General features: G+C 54.4%; 1 protein-coding gene across 3 annotated transcripts; it reads left to right on the forward strand.

The window, feature by feature from the left end:
• Positions 1-11346: 11346 nt before the first annotated feature.
• Positions 11347-21008, forward strand: Meis3 (Meis homeobox 3). Of its 3 annotated transcripts, none has more exons than XM_021648318.2 (13): positions 11351-11591; positions 13164-13345; positions 13470-13629; positions 13721-13771; positions 14455-14505; positions 14662-14811; positions 17237-17348; positions 17513-17661; positions 18923-18999; positions 19181-19239; positions 19770-19853; positions 20163-20232; positions 20506-21008. In XM_021648318.2, exons 1-12 carry the CDS (start codon positions 11580-11582, stop codon positions 20210-20212), a joined length of 1137 nt encoding a protein of 378 aa, XP_021503993.1. In that variant the 5' UTR covers positions 11351-11579; the 3' UTR covers positions 20213-20232; positions 20506-21008. The 3 variants fall into 3 exon arrangements, with proteins under 3 accessions (XP_021503992.1, XP_021503993.1, XP_021503994.1); XM_021648319.2 differs by having other exon boundaries at positions 14713-14811; XM_021648317.2 differs by having other exon boundaries at positions 11347-11591; positions 14455-14811.
• Positions 21009-23008: the final 2000 nt, after the last annotated feature.

Here is a 23008-nt window from a genome sequence, read left to right on the forward strand (position 1 = left end):
CAGTCCTCCCGTGGGAAGTTGGGATGCAGGATGGGGAGAGTTGATATCAGCTCAGACATCTAGGCAACAGGAAACAGACCACGTGGAGTGGACAGACAGCAGGATGCCAGAATGCACTGACCACACCCAGAGGTTACTAGGGCATCATCAGCCCAGCCCACACTCATCAACTGAGCACATTCCACTAGCCACGCCCCTGTCTATCAGTCATAGCTTTCTAGTACCACGGCCCACACATCAGAAGTGAGCCTGGCCCTGGTTGCCACGCCCCCCTAGCCAGTCCGGAGATCCTGCTGGCCACACCCCCATCACCAGCCACAAACGCTTCCTCTTCATTGGGTATTGTGGGAACGCAAAAGAGAAGGACCCTAAATTCCCTGAGCCAGAGGGAGCTGAGGTTGACGGAATCTCTTAAAATAAAACGGGTCGCTTTCTCAGAATCATGCTTGGAGCAGGAGGTGGTAGGCGGAAGCGCCCGTGGATGAGGGTGATTTCCAGGAAATGAGCACAGCCAAGGTTCAGGTGCACAGACCTGTGAGGCAGTGGCCTTTTCAGAGTGGGACAGAGGATAAACAGGAACGGAAGAGGTGCTTCCTGCCTGGGGTGGGGAGCAGAGAGAACCTCAGATGTTAATAACCACACTAAGGAAGCAAGGAGGTGCTGTGGAAGAGTCTTGAGGGAGCTGGCCAGCAGTTTCCATATTTTTTTAGCTTGTGTATGTGTGCCTGAGTGCATGCAGTGCCCGCCAAGGCCAGGAGGGGGCTCTGGACCCCAGGAACAGGCAGTGGGAGCCACAGTATGAACCCTGCCCAGACCTCTCTGCTAGAGTAATGTTCTTAATCTCCAAGCCGCCTCTCCAGCTGTTCATGTAGATTTTCAAGCATTTCTCACAGCCTCCTTTGATACTAGCTGCTGGAAATCAGGCACTCGGACAAGGGAAGTGGGGAGGAGGCTAGGCTGAGCGTTAGGAAACGGGTAGTGGCAGATCAAGCCGAGAAGACGCAGGGAGCACCTTCGGCTGGAAAGTGGCGGTGATTGAAAGCTGGGGGGGGGGCATTTAGAGAAAGGACACTGGAGTGACCAGGGTAGGGACAGGGAAGGGGCAAGTGACCCGGGGCTAGCTTCGGAGGGAGGAGCTGCCATTCCTGGACCTGGGGTAAGCAGAGGCTGCGATGAGCTGAGCCCACACCCCAAAGCAGCACTGTGGAGAGTTAGCCACTAACCCCGCCATCTCCTGCAGCCACCAGCTGAGCTCAACAGGAAGCCAGAGGTCAAAGCAGGTGCCTGTCAGTCTAGGGTAAGAGGGCAGGAGGGTGCATCAGGGGCACAGGGCGTGTCCAGTGCAGAAGAAACAGGAGAGAGAGAGACGCAGGGCCCTGTGGTCCTCAGAAGAGGAAACTGATTGAACAGGAGGGAGATTTAGCTTGTCAGCAAGCCAGGGCCGGCACAGGCTGCCCAGGGAGTGACAGAAACTGACTCATGGTAACCCCAACATTTAAAGGGTGCACAGAGGATGAGAGAAACGAGAGCAGAGGAGATTCCCAAAGACCCAGGTGACAAGGGAGCTGCCAAGATGTCCTGCTCATCAGGAAAAGTCTGGATGAAAGACTGGACGAAGGGCTCCGGATCGGGAAAAGTCTCTCTTCTCTCCTCTCCAAGGCAGGGTTTCTCTGTGTAGCTAGCCCTGGATGTCCTGGAACTCACTCTGTAGACCAGGCTGGCCTTGAACTCAGAGATCCACCTGTCTCTGCCTCCTGAGTGCTGGGATTAAAGACGTGCGCCACCACGAATAGGGCAGTGAGAATCTCTTTCGGTAAAAAAATAAAATATCTGAGCTTTGTCCTTGCTGGGAGAAGCTTGGTGAGGTCTGATTCAGAATAGAAAGCACAATCGTGAGGTATAATCAGCCTAGTGTGGGGTGAGTAGAGCTGGGAAACTGAGTCAAGGTGCATAGAACACACTTTGGAAAATGTGGAGAGGGAAGAGGGAGGTGGCTGGGCTGAAGGACCTGTGTCAGGGTGTCGCTCTCTGTCACACACACGCCAAACAAAACCGCAACCATTCCACGGAAGAGGAACCCGAGGCTGAGAGCAGTGCAGAAGCTTACCCAAGGTCTCACAGCGATGAAAGGTGGAACTGAGGCCTGGGATGCAGAAGGACAAGGAACAGCTCCATGTTAGCAAGAATGAATGGATACAGTGGAAATGCCAGAGGGGCATGGTGAGTGAGGTCCACCAAGGCTTCTCAGAGGGAGTAAGGAATCACAGGCTTGCTTAGGTCCAAAGGAGAGAGCCTGGAGTGTGGTGGCTCAATGATGGAGCCCCTGCCTAGAATTCCCCAGTGAGGGGCTGGGGGGTGTGTCTTAGTGGTGGAGAGACCACCTAGAATCTCCCAGTGAGGGGCTGGGCTGTTGTTCAAGGCAGAGCACTTGCCTTGTATGCAAAAGGATTGAGCCCCAGCACCCTAGAACACAGCTGATCTTTGACACCCAGTTTATCTTGCTGGGAGGTGGTGTCACTGCTGTCAGGTTTTTTTCTTGTTCTCATGTTCCCTCCTCTCACCGTCCATCCAGATGGATGGCATCGGGGGTCTCTTCTGCAAGGTGTGCATTTGGACTTTAGGACCTCAGTGGGGTCTGAGTCATGTGACAGACACATAGGCGGCTAGGAGAATGGGTCTTGGGGTTCTCTGGAGAACCACACCCCAGGCATTCTGAGTGCACGTGAAAGGCAGCTGGACGGCAATAAGTAGCTATGTGCTCTGGACTCTGGGTGAGACAGGTCTGCAGACTCAGTCAGGATCAGAAACCTTCCAACGGTCCGTCTGCCACAAACCTTCCAGCTTAGCAACTCGGACTTTCTTCAAAGTCTGGTGCCACATTCCATCATGATGCTGGCTGGCTTGTACTCCCAGGAAGCTGGGGGTAGGGGAGAATCTGTTTCCGAGGTTCCAGAAGCTTCCACTGTCAGCATCCCTGACTCCGTCCCCCTAAAGTCCCCCTCTGCTTCATGGTCCCCCTCTGCTTCACGGCGTCCGTCAGCACCAGCCTCCCTGTAACACTCTTTTCATTCAAAGGCCCCTGGTAATGGCTCGTAGGGTCCACCTGGGTGGTTAATGATCTCCCCTGTCCCCCAGATTTTAAATTGGACACCTCTTCTGGGGTCACATTTTGCAAGATTCGAGGGTTCTGAGGACTGTGGAGTGGACATCTGAGGACCGTCATTCAGCCTGCCACTGTCTCCGCTGTGACTTAATGGAACGCATCTAAGGGTCCTCTCTCCCGCTGCGCTCCTGCAGAACTCAGCCAAGCCAGACCCCTTCCCTAGCTGTTCCCTGGATCGAAGCTTGTGCTCACCGAGGCACAGGGTGGCCCAGGAGAGTCACAGGAAGGGCTGGGGAGTACAGCAGCTGCGAGCGGGCACTGCTCTCAGAGAGCCGGCTTTGGTTCCCCGTATCTGTGCCAAAAGACTTACAACCGCCTGTAATTCCAGCTGCGGGGGCCTCCCTCCTTCTGGCCTCTGAGCTCAGGTGCACATAACCACACAGAGAACATACACACACAATTTAAAATACAATACAATAAAAAAAATTGTCGGTGGTGGGGATTTTTTGTTTTTGCTTTTGTTGTTTTTGAGACAGGGTTTCTTTGTGTAGCCCTGGCTGTCCTAGAACTCAGTCTGCAGGCCAAGCTGGCCTCAGACTCACAGAGATCCACCTTCCTCTGTCTCCCAAGTGCTGGGATTAAAGGTGTGCACCTTCATCACTGTCAATAAAAATTTTTAAATATATATATATATATATATATATATATATATATATATATATATATATGGGCCAGAGAGATGGCTCAGTGGTTAAGAGCACTTGTTGCTCTCACAGAGGACTCAGGTTTGGTTCTGAGAACCAACATGGTGGCTCACAACCATCTACAATTCCTGCCTGTTCCAGGGGTCCGGTGCCCTCTTCTAACCTCCCTGGACACTAAGCCTGCACGAGATGCACACACACACAGGCAGAGCATGCATACGATTAAAATAAATAAATAAAACAGTCAAAGAAGGACTCGTGAGACACAAGTGCCAGGCCGCTCATGAGGCCGGCTCCTCCTACAGGAGTGCTGGGGAGAGAGGACTGTTAGGCAGGCCACCTGTGCACTGCACAGGGATGCCTGTGGTTTCAGTGAGCTGCTACCCGTTCTGGGGCGAGCTGTTCGCTGAGGCCCTTGTCTGGGAGTTGCCCACACTCCCGGAAGTAGCACCCTCCCCAAAGGTGTTGGTTGACCAAGCTGCATGCCGAAGGAATCCTTTCTTGGGTTGGTAATGCCGTATATTCTCTTCGAGCAGAAATTGTCTGCCCAGGGGAAGTCCTGAAACAGAACAGCCAGCTGGCCTTGCGGTGAGTTAGCGTGTCTGGACCCCAGGTTTCCAGCATGTCCGGCCAGCGTGCTTCCCCGTGCCTCCCACATGCTGGCATTAAAGGGGTGTGCCACTACACCCAGCCCCCAGTGTTCACTGTGCTCCTTTTCTGGCCACAGTGCACACTTCTTTTTTCTTTTCTAGTAGCCTTGGCTGTCCTGGACTCACTTTGTAGACCAGGCTGGCCTTGAACTCACAGAGATCTGCCTGTCTCTGCCTCCCAGAACGCTGGGTACACTTTTCAAGTCCGTTTACTCTTTTGTTTGTTTGTTCCGGATCTCCATGGGTATCTGTCTAAAAGCAGGAGTAACCTGCAGCCTGAGTGCGATGCCCTCTTGGGACTTCCAGGACTTCCTCTGCCTAGCTGAATAACCTCTCACCTTCGTTCCCAGTTTGCTTTCTGCTTCTGTGATAAACACTATGACCAGATAAGAGGAAAGCATTTAGCTTCCCTGCCCTGGTCACGTGCCACGACTGAGGGAAGTCAGGGCAGGAACCTGGAGGCAGGGAAGCGAGGGTGAAGAAGCAATGCTTGCTGGCTCGCTCCCCGTGGCTGGCTGCTTCTGCTTCTGCTTCTCCTTCTCCTTCTCTTTCTGCTTCTCTTTTTTCTGCTTCTCCTTCTCCTCCTCCTCCTCCTCCTCCTTCTTCTTCTTCATTTTTTTTTTGGAGATAGGGTTTCTCTGTGTAGCCTTGGCAGTCCTGGAACTTCCTCTATAGACCAGGCTAGCCTTGCACTCAGAGATCTGCCTGCTTCTGCCTTCTAAGTGCTGGGATTAAAGGTGTGCACCACCACTGCCCAGCTCCTTTCTTTCTTTTTCATCTTTGCAAATCAAATGCCTTTATTTTTGCTTCTTCAGTAGCTTGTGAGAAATGGCAGTGACCTTGAGAACAGGCCTGATGTGTTTATACCATTGAGAAGCCAGAAGTTCGACATACCCACTGAATCTCTTCCCACTGTGCTGTGATTTAGAGGACATCAGGGTCAGTACCAGGCAAGATTACTCAGTGGCTTTCCTACAGAGCTCGGAACTCCTGCCTACCTAAGGGAGGCACCACACACACTTGGCCACCTGTCCCTCATCAATAATCACTGAAGAAAGGGCCCCACAGACTTGCCTCCAGATCAACCTGGTCTACATGATTACTCAACTGAGGCTCTTAAAAATTGTTTAACCAGTGCTTCAAGCCTTATTAATCCCACTCAGGAGGCAGAGGCAGGCAGATCTCTGTGAGTTCAAAGGCCAGCCTGGTCTGTAGAGTGAGTTCCAGGACAGCCAGGGCTACATGGTGAGACCCTGTCTCAAAAAACAAAAATGTAGGCTATTTGATTATACTGTGAACCTTCAGATGGAGTTGTTTCCTGGAAAAACCTGTTTCCGGTTGTGGTGTGGTTCCGTCTTAGCACACACCTTTAATCCTGGAGCTTTCTTCTTGAGTATTGAAAACAGGACTAAATATAGCTAAGCCTAGACCAGGAGGTGCAGCAAGCAACCAGCTGACAGAGAGTGAACACAGGAAAAAAAAAAAAAACAACATAGAAGAAAGTCAGGAGGGCAGACAGACACCAGACACTCAGGACGCAGAAGGACAGAGTATTCAGTTTGACGGGTTTTTTGAGATAGCTATAGAAGGAGATTTTCTTTTCCTTTTGGGACATGGACTGAAAAGCAAGGTCGGCTGGGTGCTTTTTCTGCCTCTCTGAGCTAGCTTTCACCCCAGCATCTGGCTCCTGAGTCTTTATTGGTAAAATCGAATGTTTGAGATTTTGTTAAAAATAACACAAAAACAAAACAAAAATGTTTAACTGTATTTATTTGTTTTATTGTATGTGTATGAGTGTGTTCGCCTGCATGTATGTAGGTGCACCATGTGCCAGCTGGTGCCCTTGAAGGTCAGAAGAAAGCACTGGATCCCTGGAGCAGGGGCTAGGGACAGTCTTGAGCCACCATCTGGGTGCTGGGAATCAAACCAAACTCAGGTCCTCTGCAAAAGCAGTAAGTGCTCTTAACTACTGATTCAGTTCCTCATGCTGAGGCTCTAAAGAAAAAGAAAATCAAGTCCACCTCCCACTGCTTCTGTTTCAATTCCTCTTCCATCTTTCCCATTACTCTTTCCTTCCCTCCTAAATTCATATGTATTTTTTTCACCCCCACTGAGTATACTCCATGCTTCCTGTCTACTGGAGTCCGGAAGGCCTCTCAGGGGCCCCATTATTAAAGACCCCTCTCTCTCTTTCTCTTTCTCTCTCTCCTTTCCTCTGCTTCTCCCTCCCTCCACTAGAAGTCATGGCTTGCCAGCATTGCCTCAGCGAGGGCTGGAACTTCAAGCCTACCTACTCTCTGGGATTTTTTTGCTTGGCTAGATCTCAGGCAGGTCTTGTGTGTGCTGTCACGAGCCCTGTGCAGCTTCTCTGTTGTGTCCTGAAGACACTGTTTTGCTGTAGCCATCACCACCTCTTCCACAATGATCCTTTGGGCGCTCTTCTCTCCAGTGATCCTTGGTTATGACAATTGGCTAGTTAAAAATAAACCGTTGTGACTGACCACAGAGTCTCCGGACATGGATAGAATGTGGCCGAGCTCTTTCTCAGATCCAAAGCCAAGAGGCTCTAGCTCAGCTCCCAGCAGAACCCTCCTTCCCTTCTGAAGTCCACCTTTGTGCTGGCACAATGGTCCTCTAGGCTTCCACCCACGGGTCTGTCTGCTTCCAGACCCTCCAGCCTGTCTCCAAACCCTCTCCAACTCATGCTACAATCCTCTTCTGAAGGCTTAAAAACTCGAACTCAGGCATGCTAGCAGCGTTCTCTGGTTCCAGTCTTCCGTGTGAGTTGCTTTTATATCGCTGTCATGATATACCAGATAAACAAAACACTGGGGGACCGGGGCCCTGAACTCAGATCCTCATGATTCACAGCAAGCTCGTTACTGACGGGGTTATTCTCCTAGACTTTCAGTCCCTTTCTCTTCAGGCCTTCAACTTCCTGGACACAGCCCACATAGCCAGTCTGTTCTGACTGAGGAGCATCTTCCCAGCATCCTCGAGGTTGGAGTTCAGCCCCCAGCTGGGCACCCAGGCCTTGCTGAGTACGCGGCTGCAATGAGCCATTGCAGGACGCAGGACGGGTGTCTTGCCACCTGTCTCCTCTGCCTTCCCAGCTGCCTACGAGCCCCCACTGAGGCTGAGGCAAGGATGGAAGCAGATGGGACCTGGCCGAATGTGAAGGGAGGGGAAGGAAGTGTTCAGGGTGCAGTGAAGGCCTGGGACCCTCTTGGGAAGAGTACAATGTTCTTCAAAGTTCCCCCGTGGATGAGGACATTGAAGTGTCACATGACACCTCTCTGGAGCAGTCACAGGGGTGATGCCTCACGACAGCTGTCCTGGGATCTGTGGGGCCTTGCAGAGTTGGGGGGATTCCCAATCCTTCCAGTAGAAAAAGGATGGGTGTGGGAATGTCAAGGCACTACTCTCAGAGGGTTAGACACTGGCCTGGCGTGGTAACTCCCCGCCCACAGCTTCTGGCCTCTCCAAGGAACCTCCTCAACCCCTTGAGGATTCAAATCAGGCTCCAGGGAGCACTTCAAGGGCTGGAGAGATGGCTCAGTGGTTAAGGGCATGGACTGCTCTTCCCGAGGACCTGGGTCCAAATCCCAGCCCCAACATGGCAGCTCACAACTGTCTGTAACTCCAAGATCTGACACTTTCACACAGACACACATGCAGGCAAACACCAGTGCACATAAAATAAAGGTAAATCAATTAAAAAAAAAAAGAAAGGAAAAAACAGGGAGGACTTGAGAGAAGGTAGGAGGAGGAGGGTGGGGATTCCCAGCTCCAGGACGCCTCAATCCTCAGAGCCTCCAAAGGAGCCCCATGCATTATCCTGGCCTCATCTCCCTCTCACCCCTTCTCTGCTCTCTGCTCTCTGCTCTCTTTGCTCTGTGTCTCCTGGGGAAAGGGAGGAAAAAGGGAGAATGACAGACAGAAGTGGAAGATAGAGTCAGAAGAGGAGGGACATCAGAGGCTGAATGATGAGACCCATAAAGAGAAGGGTCCAAGACAGGACCAGAGGACCAGGAGGGTCACAGGGACACAGAGAAGAAAGGGAGGAGGAAGAAGAGTGAGGAAGAGGAGGAGGGGGAAGAGGAGGGGAGAAGAGAAAGGAGGACACATTCAGCCATGAGAGGAGAGAGCTGGCAGAGGAAAGAGACTGAGAAGAGGCAGAAAGTGCCACGGGAAAATAGAGAGTTAGAGGGAAAAGGTGGGGGTGGCAGTGGGCGCCTGGAGCGGACAGTGACAGCCTCCCTCCCCGGGGTCAGGAAATGCTCCCCGGGACTGCACAGCCATGGCTAATGGAATGATTGCTTGGCAAGGTGGGAGGGAGGGCAGCAGGCTGCAGGTGACAAACGAGCTGCCCAGTCACCGCTGCTGTGATGGATGGCCGGGCCTGCAACCAAGAGGGCTCCTGAGATAAATGGTTCCTTCTGCTGCAGCCAGGCTGGGTGGGGAGGACCTGGGGTGTGCAGAGAATCAGACAGGCAGATGGCGGGTCTCAGGGAAAGAGTAACGGGGGAGAGAGACACAGACAGAGGTGAAGACAGATGGAGAGAGAGACGCGCACAGAGGGCTGGGATCCCTTGAGAACCTTGGGGGTATGGTTGCTCCATAGTCACCCCCTACCCCCACCCTGTGGTTTGAGCCCAGGAAGGAGAGTCCCACCTAGGAGGCTGGGGAGACTTGGGAAGCCCTGTACACTCACTGAGGGGTGCTGACCGATCTAGTCTGGGGCCTTCCCCTGGGAGAAGCGGGGTCACACAGGGGCAGTCCCCAGCACCCACACCAGCAGAGCCCAGCACGGTTCCCAGGCTCAGCTGCAGGCACAGCGGCCCACACAGCACCCTCCCAGAGGGGCTCAGCAGCCATCCCTGGCTACCACAGCCCCTTCTGTCCCAGAGAAGGGTCCCAGAATCGTACTAGGGAGGCAGCCATATCAAGTGGCCAGAGCTCAGGAGAAGTCAGGCCAGAGACTGTGCACACACAGGTGTGTGTGTGCGCACACGTGCAAATTTATGCATGAGCGTTAGGCTGACCGGGAGCGTGTGCGCCCTGCCAGCCTCCTGCCTGTAGCCGCTCGCCTCGCCCATCAATTTCTCAATCAGACAGTCTCATTCTTGCTTTTCCCAACGTCTAGTCCCTTTCGTTAATTAAAAAGATGTGTGCACATGAGCCCAGCCCCTGCGGGGTCTCTTAGAGCCTTCTGGGCTCAGGGTCACAGCAGCTGGCCCTGGAGTCTCTGTGGGTACACACCCCCTCCCTGCGGTCTCTGTCCACCCCTTCCCTTGCTCCTCCTTTGAGTGAGGCTGCACCTCAGCTCACACTCAGCTTCTGAACCAGGCATAGCAATGCATGCTGGTCATCCTAGCACTTGGGAGGCTAAGGAAGGAGAACCATGCGTCAAGGTCATCCTTCGCTAGAGAGCAAGTTCGTTAGCCTGGGTTACGGTTACGTGAGACCTCGTCATCCCCACCCAAAAATCAGGTCCCATGAGGGCAAAGGTGACTCTCCCAAGACACAGACCAAGGCCATGGCCCCAGACTTCCATGAATCTCCACTGAGGTAGTGGGGGAGGGAAGGACAGGTAGGAGAACTTCATACATTGAATTGAAAGTTATTTAAATTAATTTTCTACTGCACAATACCTTTGTTGGAGTAGGTGTGTGCGGCCAGACCCACCATTCGTAAAGGGCCACAGTGGGGAGAGATGGGGAGCCTCACTCGTGTGATGAGCCCACACTCAGGCAAGGCCCCCTGAGCTCTGAAGCCCCGTTTTGTTGCTGACAGAGAAACGCATGTTGGAGGAAGCTCTGGACTCCAGACAGCAGGCGTTCATCAGAGTCTGAGGGAGGCTGAGGAACTGAGCCTGGGGGAGAGGAGGCCTTCCAGGGACTGAGAAGAACCCGGGCCCTGTCCCTCTTGGTCCTCCCTCTGCAGCCTCCTACCGTCTTTTCTCCATGGTAGAAAGGCCACCATAGCTCCCCCCATCCCTCAGGCTCCAGGCCCGCCCCACCTGTCACCTCTGCCCGGCTTTTGTTTTATTTCCAGCAGAGAAGATGAAGGAGTGCCACGCGCTGTTGATGGGAGTCATAAAATGTCCCTCCAGCCAGCCCAGCGGGGCTCGGGCCACCGACAGCGAGCAGGCTCAGCCGCCTCTCTGGGACTCTGTCACCGCGTCTCAGTCTCTCAGGTCCCCTCCTGCCTTTCTTCCCTCTTCCCCTCTTCCTCCCGCAGCCCACAGCCTCCTCTTCCCCTCTAGTTTTTTGAAGACAGAATCTTACTATATAACCAGGCTTGCATCCAACCCACGATCCTCCTGCCTCAGCCTCCCCGAGTGCCACACACAATTACTTTTTTTGTCACCGGACTCCCATCCCAAAACTTGTCTGAGAGCTCCTCCAGAAACCCGGTAATTTGTCATTTCTGGGCACAGACAAGACAGACACACCGGAGCCTCGGACCCACAGCACCCTTGTGCCCCAGGGGAGGCAAGGGACGGAACCAGCGCAGGAGGACAAACTGAAATATAAGTTTAGTTCTTCCCTGTGCTCCCTTTTCTCTAACCCTGTCTCCCAGGAGAGACGGGAGGATGACAAGAGGGGAGGAGGGGGCAAAAGAGCTGCTGCAGACCCCTGGTGGCCAGGCAGGGAGAGAGCAAGAAGCAGCGGAGAGGACCGAGAGGGAGGGTGGGCAGCGGGGAAGCTCCAGACGCCGGACCCCGCGAAGCTGGCATACAAAGGCCAAGGTGGGGGAGGAAGGCCTGCAGCCTGAGAAGGGGCGAGGGGGCGGGAGGGGACGGCCCGCGGCGAGAAGCGGAGGCAGGGACGGAGCTGGGGGAGGGACCTCAGCGGAGAGGGGAGGGACAAGACAGGGGCGGGGACGCTCGGGAGGAGGCCCGCTCCGGCGGACAGCGGGTTAAGCGTCTCCGCGTGAACTTCCGGATGTGACACAGGCCGGGCCCGTGTGAGCGGAGGAGCCGCCGCCGCCCTCGGCCGCTATCGGCGGGTCTCGGCCACTTGGAGACCCCGGCACCCGGCTGGGACCTCGGGGACCTCCCGCCGCGATGAGCCCCCGGCCGTGACCGCCCGAGCCCAGGACGCGCCGTGCCGGCCCATGGCCCGGAGGGTAGGTGGCCGCGCCTGTCCCGCCCGAGCCCCTGTCTGCCTCCACGAGCCCCTTTTTGGCCCTTAGAGTTCCCCCTGCCCCTCCCTCGGTTCCTCTGTCGCTCCCGCTCCCCCTCCCTGGCCCCCCTACTCTCCTGGGTCTTTCCCACCCCTACCCTCTCCGCTCTACCCTCTCCGCTCCTGCCTCCCCCCAGGCTTCTGTTGTCTGAGACCCACCCTGAGGTGGACCCGCTCATCGGGCGGCCAGACAAGGGGCTCTCTCTCTGGTCCTGGAGAGTGGAGAGATGCGAGCCCCGAGGGTAGGGAAGGTTGGAGCCGGGGCTGGCGGCAAGCGAGGACCCAGTCTTTGGGGTGCGTGATGAGCCGCGGGGAGCAGGTGAATTCACTCCAGGGTGCTGGAGAAGTTAGCCGAGCATCGGCCACACAGGTGGCCCAGGGCACTCAGGCCGGCTGGAGCGCACAGGACCCTCTGCCTCTCCGCTACTGAGGACCTGAGGACCTGAGGACCTGAGGACCTGGAGATCAAAGGTCCTGCTGCCCATCATGACTCTGTGACAAGAGGACCAGAAATTGGCTCCCATACTCTTGTTTCTGGTTAGGGCTGTTTGCATGGTAGAATGGGGTTACCCCACACACACAATGTATTTATTGACTTGTCAGACTGTGCTAAATATCTTTCATTTCCTCACATCAGTCTCTCCTCTCTCTCTCTCTCTCTCTCTCTCTCTCTCTCTCTCTCTCTCTCTCTCTCTCTGTGTGTGTGTGTGTGTGTGTGTGTGTGTGTGTAAGGTTGTCTCTGGCAGTTGGAGGTGTGGTGCTCTAAGCCTGCATGCTATGGAGAACATATCCCTATAGCATATATGTCCACATACATCATATAAGTGTGTATGCAGGCTGTGTGCCCAACTGTGTGTGGATATGGGTATGGTCATTTTACATGTTGGATAAGTTGTTAGGATACTTGGAGGTGTGTAGTTAGCTGTTGGGTGACTCACATCTGTAATCTCAGCACTCCAGAGGCTAAAGCAGGAGGGTTCCTCTGAGTTCCAGGCCAGCATGGGCTACGGAGTAAGATTCTATCTCAAAAACAAACAAGGATGGTAGAGCCCCTGCCTAGAATCCCCCAGTGAGGGGCTGGGGGTGTGGCTCAGTGGTAGAGCCCCAGCCTAGGGTGCACCGTGCTTTGGGACCCAGTACTACAGAAATGAAGTCTACATTTATGAAATAAGCAGGAAGATGCTGTGCATATGAGGGTGAATTTTGTGGCTTTTCTGGGTTGACCCTGCCCTCCCCTGTGTGCTCACCTTCCCTGGCTGACTCTCTCTACATCTCTGTGTCTGTACCTCTGCCCTTCTCTCTTCCTGGATTATCAGCCATCCAGAGCCTTTCTAGATGTCCCCTGACCTGGGCCAGTCTTCTTCTGGGTCCTGAGTGGGATCTTACACCCACGTGGACGGTTCTGTGGAACACTGTGAACTCAAGGACAGAGGCCGGGACCCTCGGACACTGAGGTGTGTGGTGTAGCCTGGGCGAAGGAGGCTGACCTCCCCGGCGTTTGGCCCTTCTCTTGCAGTACGATGAGGTGTGCCACTATCCCGGCATTGCAGAGCATGCTACAGCGCTGGCCAGCTTCTCTGAGGCAGCACCTTCAGCACCTCGAGCTCCTGGGCCCTACGGCCCACACCGGCCTCCCCAACCCCCAGCCCCGGGCTTGGACAGCGACAGCTTGAAGAGAGAGAAGGATGACATCTATGGGTGAGTGGACAGGGCAGGGCGCCCAGGGTGTCCTCTGTGTCTCCAGGGGGTCGGCTTCTCTCGTTGTGTCTGTCTCTGAGCACACCATACTTCCCCCATGAAAGCCCATTTCCTGTCCCACCAGACACCCCCTCTTCCCGCTCTTGGCCCTGGTCTTTGAGAAGTGTGAGCTGGCCACATGCTCGCCCCGAGATGGGGCCTCGGCTGGGCTGGGCGCACCCCCAGGCGGTGACGTCTGCTCCTCCGATTCCTTCAATGAGGACATTGCTGCCTTTGCTAAGCAGGTGGGCAGCCCCGGAGCGAGGCACCAGGGAGGCAGCAGGAAGGGTGGGCAGGAGGCGGGACTCCTGGCCTGGCCTCTCCTCTCCCTCCCAGATCCGCTCTGAGAGGCCTCTGTTCTCTTCCGACCCGGAGCTGGACAACCTGGTAAGACCCAGGCCCCACCCGTGTCCCCTCCGCAGCCGGCCCCTGTCCTTCCCCACCTGGGATTGGCTGAGGGGTGAGGACAGGAAAGCACTCCTGTCAAACTACAAGAGCGTCGCCCATTTGAGACCCCAGGTTTGAATCCTGGCTCTGCCACTCTAATGAACCAGGGAACCAAGCGAGTGATGCCACCACCCAAACAGCTGTGAAGTGCAGGGGAGAGAAGGGAGAAGGGGAACTAGTGAGAAATGCCCTTTCTTTGCACTCCAGCACTATCTCTGGGCCTCATCCTTTGGCAGAGACCTCTGGGAAATGTAGTTCACAAGGTGGAGGTGGGAACCAGAGCAGAGGGCCCTGCCACAGCACCTCGAAGTTCCCCTTGTGATGGACTCTCTCCCTGTCACTTCTCTTTCTACCTCAGCCATCAATCAAACTCTCCCTGATGCTGACTTACTAAGCCTGTCTCTGTTTTTCCTTTAGCCCAATTGGCTTCTCTGGCCTGTCCCTGTTGTTTTCTTTGCTGTTCTGTCTCAAGGATATTTCTCTGTCTTCTTTCAAAGCAGTGTCCCCCTATTGTCCAAGAACCCATTATGCAGCCCAGACTGGCCTTGTCCTTGTGGGTGGTTCCAGGGCTGGGAGGCCACGTGTGCAGCTCCACGCCTAGCTGCCCTCCTCTCTGTTTGCAGATGGTCCAGGCCATCCAGGTCCTCCGGTTCCACCTACTGGAGCTGGAGAAGGTGAGGGTGTCTCACTGGCACCTGCCCCACCCCTCCTCCCTCCACCCCCTCTCCCCCCTACTCCCCACTGGAGAGGAAACAGAATGCCCCCTCACCCTGTTCACCCCAGCCCTGGCTCCCCCGGGTGGCCCCCCCAGTACCCTGCTGCCCTCCCAGGTCCACGACCTGTGCGACAACTTCTGTCACCGCTACATCACCTGCCTCAAGGGGAAGATGCCCATAGACCTGGTGATCGAGGATCGGGACGGTGGTTGCAGGGAGGACCTTGAGGACTGCGCAGCCTCCTGTCCCAGCCTCCCAGACCAGGTGGGCATCAACTTTCTGGTACCACGGCAGGAAGGCGTGCTTCACGCCTGAGCACCTCAAACGTGCCAACCATGGAGTGCACTTTCCACTCACCTTCCCGTGTCACAGCAACACACAGATACGGCTGGACCACAGCACAGAAACGTGCATGCAACCGGCCAACCTAAGTCAGCCATAGGCAGCCGTACGCAACAGACCATAATAAGCACCACCTCCTGAAACAAGCCCCAAGCGTGAGACAGCAGCATAGACCCTACAGCCACCCGCCACAGTCAAGTAAGCATCGCACGCACATCCGCAAACGAGCCCCAAGCACGAGGATAATAGCCCAGACCATACAGTCACTCCTGCACTGCCATTCTAAGTATAGCCATAGCATACACACATGGCCACACAGTTAATTCCAATGGAGCCAAAGAGCTCTAGACACTTGTGTACGAACTCAGACATGGTCACTCTTGGACAGTGATTGACAAGAAGCCCTTGTGCACACATAGGGCCTCACAGGCATAACACACATGCCGTGCTGCCCAGCAGCCAGGCGGCCTCATAGTCATCTATGTAGATTTAGAAATACAGGTAAGTAAAATGAAATCAGCTCAGAACATCAGGCAACAGTTACATAGGGAGTAGCCGTGTTGGATCGAAAGTCACCTCACCTAGAAAAAGCCGTCTGGGGCCACCTCCAGATGTTGGCAACACACACAGCAAGGGCACAACCCAGAGTCAGAGACAGGCACATTGCACGACTCTAGAGCCTGCGGAACACCACACACTACCACGCAGGAGAGCCTCGCAGACCCTCCGAGGGGGCTGGAGACACAGCGCAGTGAAGCCCTGGCTGTGTGAGTCTGAGGACTGGGGTTAGGAGCCGCAGCGTCCAGGTAGATGTTGGCTGAGTGTGAAGACTTGACTGTAATCCCAGCACCTGGGCAGCAGAGGCAGGGCCCACAGAGCGAGCCGGCTAGCCAGCCAAGCTGGATGGGTGAGCTTTGGGCTGAGTGAGAGGTCCTGCTTCAGCACATAAGGTGGAGAGAATTTGGAAAGACACCACACATAAACCTCTGGCTTCCGCACACTTGTGCACACATGCAAATAAATACACATAAGCACATGTGTATGTGTACACACACACACACACACACAGGCCTTTTGACCTCAGACTAAGAGACTAAGCTGAGTCTCAGAAGAACTTTTCATGAAAGGGTTGGGAGGTCCCTGATCAGATTTCACAAACTCTCAGTTATGCTCAAAGGACAGTCACCTGGAGGTCACACACAGAGATGACCCCACAGAGTCACACACACACCCTCCTCTCATCTTTGGAGTCTCATGGACTAGCACTCACACTCAGGGAGTTCATGACCAGTTATACAATACAAAAAAATCTCAGGGAAAACCCTGGCATGCTGCTATAGGCTCGTAATTCCATCATTCTGAAGGCTGAGGCAGGAGGACCACAGTGAGCTTGAGGCCACCTTGAAAAACAGTACGTTTTCAAGCCAGACTGGGCTACAGACTGACCCTATCTCAAAAGGAAAAAAAAATGCTCCCAGTGAGGGGCTGGGGCATGGCTCAGTGGTAGAGCCCCTGCCTAGAATCTCCCAGTGAGGGGCTGGGGTGTGGATCAATGGTAGAGCCCCTGCCTAGAATCCCCCAGTGAGGGGCTGGTGATGTGGCTCAGTGTTAGAGGCCCCACCTAGATGAAGGATACCTTAGAATCTGTTCCCAGCACTTAATAAAAGACAACACATCTGGACACCAACTTTTCCATAAGTTCAGTGTAAATTCATTGGCAAAAAAAAAAAAAAAAAAAAAATCCAACCTGAACTAATGAGAGGCTATTTATAGCCTATATTTTTTCCACTTAGTTAATATTCATGTGGCTTGCCAGGGCATGTTAATGGGTTTGGTGCTGAGACAGAGGCCTGTCTCCTGCTGGGGTGAGCAGGAAATCCACTGCCGAAGTCTCCCGACTCAGAACGAGAAAGGTTTTGTTTGCTTTTCTTAGTTGAGTTCGTTCATTGTTCTTTTGAGGCAGGGTCCTACCTTGTAACCTAGGCTGCCTTGGAGTTCATGACAACCCTACCTTAGCCTTCTGGACAGTGGGATTAATGGACATCACCAGCCCTGGCTTTCAGAATGAGGTGTGAAGTCTAAAGCATCCCTGGTCCCAAGAGTGTCAGACGTGGGTGTCCATGGCTCCTGCCTACCTGACAATCACTCCACACCCGCACACAGCTCATCGCACGCTTCTCACGCCAAGGGGAGAGCTTGTTTCGTCTTCTATTTCCCAGTTGAAAATGGCACAGAGAGGCAAAGCGGCTTGCCTAAGATCACACAGCCAGAAAAACAGGGACAAGTTTTACCTGCAGAGCCTGGATTCCCTAAGCTTTCTCACTGATTTTCCATTCTTGTTTCCTAGAACAACACATGGATCAGAGACCATGAGGACAGTGGGTCTGTACACTTGGGGACCCCAGGTCCATCCAGTGGAGGCCTGGCCTCCCAGAGTGGGGACAACTCAAGTGATCAAGGTGAGAAACTTCAGAGGGACAGAGGAATCCTGGGAGTTGCTCTGAGGGTTAGGGCTACACTTCAAGCAGGGCTCCCAGGGAACCCTGCCGTGTGGTGTCTGGGGTAAAGGGACCAACGTCCTCTGTTGCTTACCAGCAGCAATCGCTCATGTCCTCCTCCCCAGGAGATGTGCTGGACACAAGCGTGGCCTCCCCAAGTTCTGCAGGAGAGGATGAGGAGCTAGACCTGGAGCGCCGGAGAAACAAGAAGAGGGGGATCTTCCCCAAAGTGGCGACCAACATCATGAGGGCCTGGTTGTTCCAGCATCTCTCGGTGAGAGCCTTCAGATTGGGTGGAGGTGGACGGAGATAGGTAGGTCACTGTCCCAGAGGCCAAGCCCCAACCAAGGTCCAGTCAGAGATGGGTCCCAGCAGCCCCTGCCCCACCCATCTACTCACCCACCCATCAATCATCCACTGACCACTCATCCCAGGTTGCCCTGGGGAGGATGTTCTGTTACTAAATGCATCATGAAGACAAGGCCCAGAGAGGCTAAGGGTCTTACTTGTGGTCACACAGCTAGACCGAAGTTCAAATGCAGGCAATCTAGCCTTAACTCTTGTACCACACTGCCTTGTGGACGGAGACTAAAAACAGTCGGGGAGGGCCTCGTAGGAGGAAGATAGAGCTGGGGGTGAGCTGAGAACAGAGGAAGAGGGCGAGAGAGACAGACTTAGAATGAGGAGTGATGCTTGCAATCCCAGGAGGCCGGGGCAGGAGGATTCTGAGGTTGGAGATGACCTGGGGTTCGTAGAAGCCTCTCTGTTCAAAACCACACAAGCACAAGGCTGATGAGCTTGGTCAACAGGCAAAGCCCAAATGTGCTCCCTGGGACCCAGTGATGGATGGAAGGGGAGGACGGACTCCCACAAGTTGTCCTCTGGCCTGCACATGCAGGCTCGTGCATGTACACGCATGTGCTCACACACACATACACACACACACACACACACACACACACACACAAGCACAGGGGGAAGAGGGGAAAGGACAGAGGCAGGGAGGGGGGAAGAGAAAGAATGAGAACATGAATGAAATGTTGAAGAGGAGGCTTGAGCTGTAGTTAAGTTTGGTGGATTGCCGGCCCAGCAAGAGGAAGTCTTGGGGTCCACCCAGCGCTGCGTAACCGGGTGTGGTTGGTGGGGTACACTGTAACCCCAGCACTTGGGAGGCAACATCAGCCTCAACTCAACAGCAAATTTGAGGCCAGCCAGGGTTACAGGCCTCAAGGCAGGAGGCACACAAGCAACATGAAATGGAAGCGGGGGAGGGGCTCTGTGGGACTCCTTGAGCAGGCCTGGATGGGTGGGGCTGCGGCCTCCTCCACCCGTGCCCCTCCTACCCAGTTTGCCTCTGGTTGGTGTGAGAGATGGAAGTAAATTACTCAAGACTTTGCTGGGCTTGGCCTCTTTGGCCGGGGAGGGAGAGTGGCCCTCCCACGCTCCTCCTGCCTTGGGGACCAGATGCACCAGGCTAGACCTTAGGGAGCGCACAGCAGCGGGGCAGGCAGAATGACTCCTGTTGGTGGCTGCAGCACCCCTACCCCTCAGAAGAGCAAAAGAAACAGCTGGCGCAGGACACGGGGCTCACCATCCTGCAGGTGAACAACTGGTGAGTGGCCGGGCTGGGCGCTGTCCGCGGTGCTGAACCGCCACCTCCCGCCCCTCGGTCGTCGCAGCCCAGATGCGGACTCCTTCCGACTTCCCTTCCTCTGGTGGCTCTCTGACCCCCAAGTACTTCCTCACACGTTTTTTTTTTTTTTTTTTTTTTTTCCTCCCCTGCCACTTCTCAGGTTTATTAATGCCCGGAGAAGGATCGTGCAGCCCATGATCGACCAGTCCAATCGCACAGGTACATGAGGGATGGGAGGTCGCTCGCCTCAGGCAGGACCCGGCCTCCTGTGCCCGGGTACGCACCACACCTATGGAGCCTTCCTGAAGCTCGTCCTCTACCTCCAGCCCATTCTTGGAGCTTCAGCTTCCACCGAACCCTGACTCCCTTCCCTGGTGCTCTGCCGGCACCCCAAATACCATCTTCTTTCCTAAAATAAGTTTTTGTTCTGTTTTTGAGAGTGGGTCTCACCGTGTAGCTCTCACCGTGTAGCTCCGTCAGGCCTGGAACTCACTGTAGGCCAGGCTAGCCTTGAATGCACAGAGGTCTGCCTGCCTCTGGAGCTCCAACCCTGTCCCTGTGATCCCTAGTCTATCTCACTGCAACTGTCTCTGAAGGGCCCCTGGGGCTTCTGCCTGTACCCCAGGCCACGCTGAGGAGCCTCCGGGCCTCTGCCTCAGCCCCCTCCACAGGGCTCCTGAGGCCTAGCTGCACACTAACACCTCTGTTGGCCTCCTGGGACTCACCAGAGACCCCGTCCCCTCTCCTAGGGCAGGGTGCATCTTTCAGCCCTGAGGGCCAGCCCATGACAGGCTACACAGAGACTCAGTCACAAGTGACAGTCAGGACACCAGGTAAGTTTCCTGTGGCCACTTCCTATGCCAGGCTCCGCCTCTAACCACAAACCTAGACTCAGCTCATGAATGACTCATGGCTCACAGGGAAGAGAAGATGGTAATTCCTCGGGTTTGCTCCAGTTCTGCCGGGCTCAGCCAAATCTGAGACTAGTTTTTCCAAAAGGGCCAAACATTCTTCTGTTCTTCTATTCTTGAAACACTTGATTCATTTGATCCTGGTGAAGGACCCTGGGGACCGAAAGGGGCGAGGGGGGATTAGGGCTCTGTGGGCAGGAGGCATTGCTGATCTGCTCTCTTGCTTCCCAGGGTCAATGGGGATGAACCTGAACTTGGAAGGAGAGTGGCATTGCCTGTAGAAGCTGGGGTCAGAAGGAGGGTGAGTGTTCAAAGTCCGGGGCCTGGCAGTCCCAAACTTCGTTAAACTCCGGGGGTGGGCCCAGTTAGAGCAGTGCCGGCCTGGGTTCCTGAAATGAGGATCTGCCAAGCTAGATGAGAAGATGCTGCACCCATCCCTCCCTCTACCCACCACCTACCTACCTACCCGTTCACCCTCGCCCACCCATTCGCCCACCTGCCCGTCCATCCACTCACTCACCCATCATAATGACCAGTGCAGTGCCTTCCGACTCAGTCCACCTTTCTTCCACAGGCCCTGGCCTCCGACTGTGACCACCAGCCTTGTTATCTAATTGGTCCTCGCTGGTCCTTGGGCTTCAGGACTTCACCTCCAAAGCTCCCACCCCATTCAACGCCTACCTCCCTGGGGACCCCAGAGGCTTGGGGACCCAAGAGCCCACTTGAGGGTCTCTCAAGGGCAAAGACAGAGCCTGCAGGTCCTGTACCCTTCTTCTGTCCTCCCTTTTGCCCAGGGCCTGAGCTGAGAACGGGGCCAAGGTCTGCAGAAGATGGTGGCCGGGCTGATCCAGGACAGAGAAGGGGGCGGGGCTGGGCCAATCCAGGACAGAGAAGGGAGCGGGGTTGGCAAGAATGCTCAAGGAAGGAGGGTCACCTGGACCCAATGTTTAGGAGAGCATCCTCCATCCTCCTGCCCTCGGCCTCCCCCACCTCCCTTCTCTGACAGTCTTCTACTTTTCTTTTTTTAATGATAAAGTCTTAAAAATACAAATCAAAATTCTCATTTGTCTTCTAAGAGTTCAAATCCTCGGTAATTTGAAACTGAAGGGTCACAAAGCTAATAGCCACTGTCTGTCCATCTTCTGATCCCTGCTCTGAAATACCATGTGTAGCAGTTAGCTGCTGCTGTGTGACTTTAAATGCACGCTATTGTAAAGGTTGTCACGCTTCTGCTTGTCCTCGTACACCAGGCACAGCTGGGCTTTAAAAGTGGTAAAGGTCAGCAAAATAGTTCAGTGAGTAAATTTGCTTGCAGCCACGCCTGATGACTTGAGTCTGAGCCTCAGGATTCATATGGTAAGGGGACAGAACAGACACTTCCACGTTGCCCTCTGACCTACACACACACACACACACACACACACACACATGAATCCCTACAAAAAGAGCAGTATAAAAACCAGATCTGTGGAGATGACTCAGTGGGTAAACGCCACCACCAGCGTGAAGACACAAGCCTGAAGACTCAGGACCCACATGGTGGAAGAAGAAAATCAGCTCCCATACGCTGTCTGCTTACCTCCACACGCATGCCATCACACGGATGTGAGCTCTCTGAAATGTCAAAAGACATCCTTTAAAAGGAAGCATACAAACCTTAAGAACAGGTAGGGCTAGAGCACGGACGGCCAGGGCTGCTGCTCAGACCTGGGGTAGCTGTGGCAGTGACTGACAGGGCAGATAGAAACCCAGCCCTGAAGCCAGAACACTCGAGGGCCAGCCTGATCCTTGCCCCAAGACACCACGAGGACACCACAGCACACTGCATGCCGTCAGGGTGCTCGGATCTGAGAGCCGGCTTATGAGAGAGACCAGCTCCATCCAGCTTCCTGGATGGTCTGTTCCAGGGGACACCAACCCATATACACTCAAGCCCCTCACAGAAAATGGCAGAGTGTGTGCAGAGTGTGTGAATGCTCTGTGCACTATGAGTCACTGAAGACGACGGCATCTTATCCACAGCAGCCATGCTGAACTGCTCGATGATGAGGAAGAGTCTGTGGTATGTGTGTGGGTCAATGGTAGAACTGGTGTTTGTCCGGAATCCTCCAGTGAGGGGCTGGGGTGTGGCTCAGTGATAGTAGTACTGCCTAGAATCCCCAAGTGAGGGGCTGGGGTGTGACTCAGTGGTAGAGCCTCTGTCTAGAATCCCCCAGTAAGACACTGTCCCTTGACATCCACAACTTACCGTGGCACATACGCATCTGCATTGCATGCACACAGAGAGAGAGAGGACAAGGATGAGGATGAGGAGAGAGATGAAACTAAGTAGGGGGTCAGTGAAATGGCTCAGCAGATGAAGCCATTCACCACCAACCTGAAAACCTGCCCTTGCTCCATGGAACCTGCATTGGTGGAAGAAGGGAGCCATTCCCAGGGATTTATCTTCTGACTTCCCTGCTTGCAATGTGGAGCTCAAGTCTTTGAGAACACATGCACACACGTGCACACACACACATACACATGCGCACTAAATACATGTTAAATAAAATAGGAGTTTGGTTAATGGTTCAGCAGCTCTTCCCAGGACTAGAGTTCTCTCCCCAGCGCCTACATGGTGGCTCTCCACAGCCTGTGACTCCAATTCCAGGAGATCAGACACCCTCCTCTAGCCTCCATGGGTGCTGCACAGATGTGGTATACATACATATAGGCAGGGGAAAAAAACCACCCACACATTCAAAATAATCAAATGAAAACAAACCTCCAAAATTCTGGGATGTGTTAAAAAAGAGGCCAGGTATGGTGGGATATGCCTGCACCATCGCTCTGGGGCTCAGGAGAAAGGATTGTGAGCTCTGAGCTAGCCTGTACTACAGAGCATGACCAAAACAGGAATCTCTGAAGCAGCGCAGGACAGTTTGTGTCCCAGCACCCATGTCACATGGCTCACGGCCTCCACAAACCCCAGGTTCGGGAGACGAGGAACTCTCTCTGGCCTCATAGGCTCCTGCGCACAGGCAGCATTAACTCACGAACACGCACACATATACACAAGCAAAGGTAACAGAAGTAAA

Source organism: Meriones unguiculatus, chromosome 1 (genome assembly GCF_030254825.1).
Source record: "Meriones unguiculatus strain TT.TT164.6M chromosome 1, Bangor_MerUng_6.1, whole genome shotgun sequence".
Lineage (NCBI taxonomy): Eukaryota > Metazoa > Chordata > Mammalia > Rodentia > Muridae > Meriones > Meriones unguiculatus.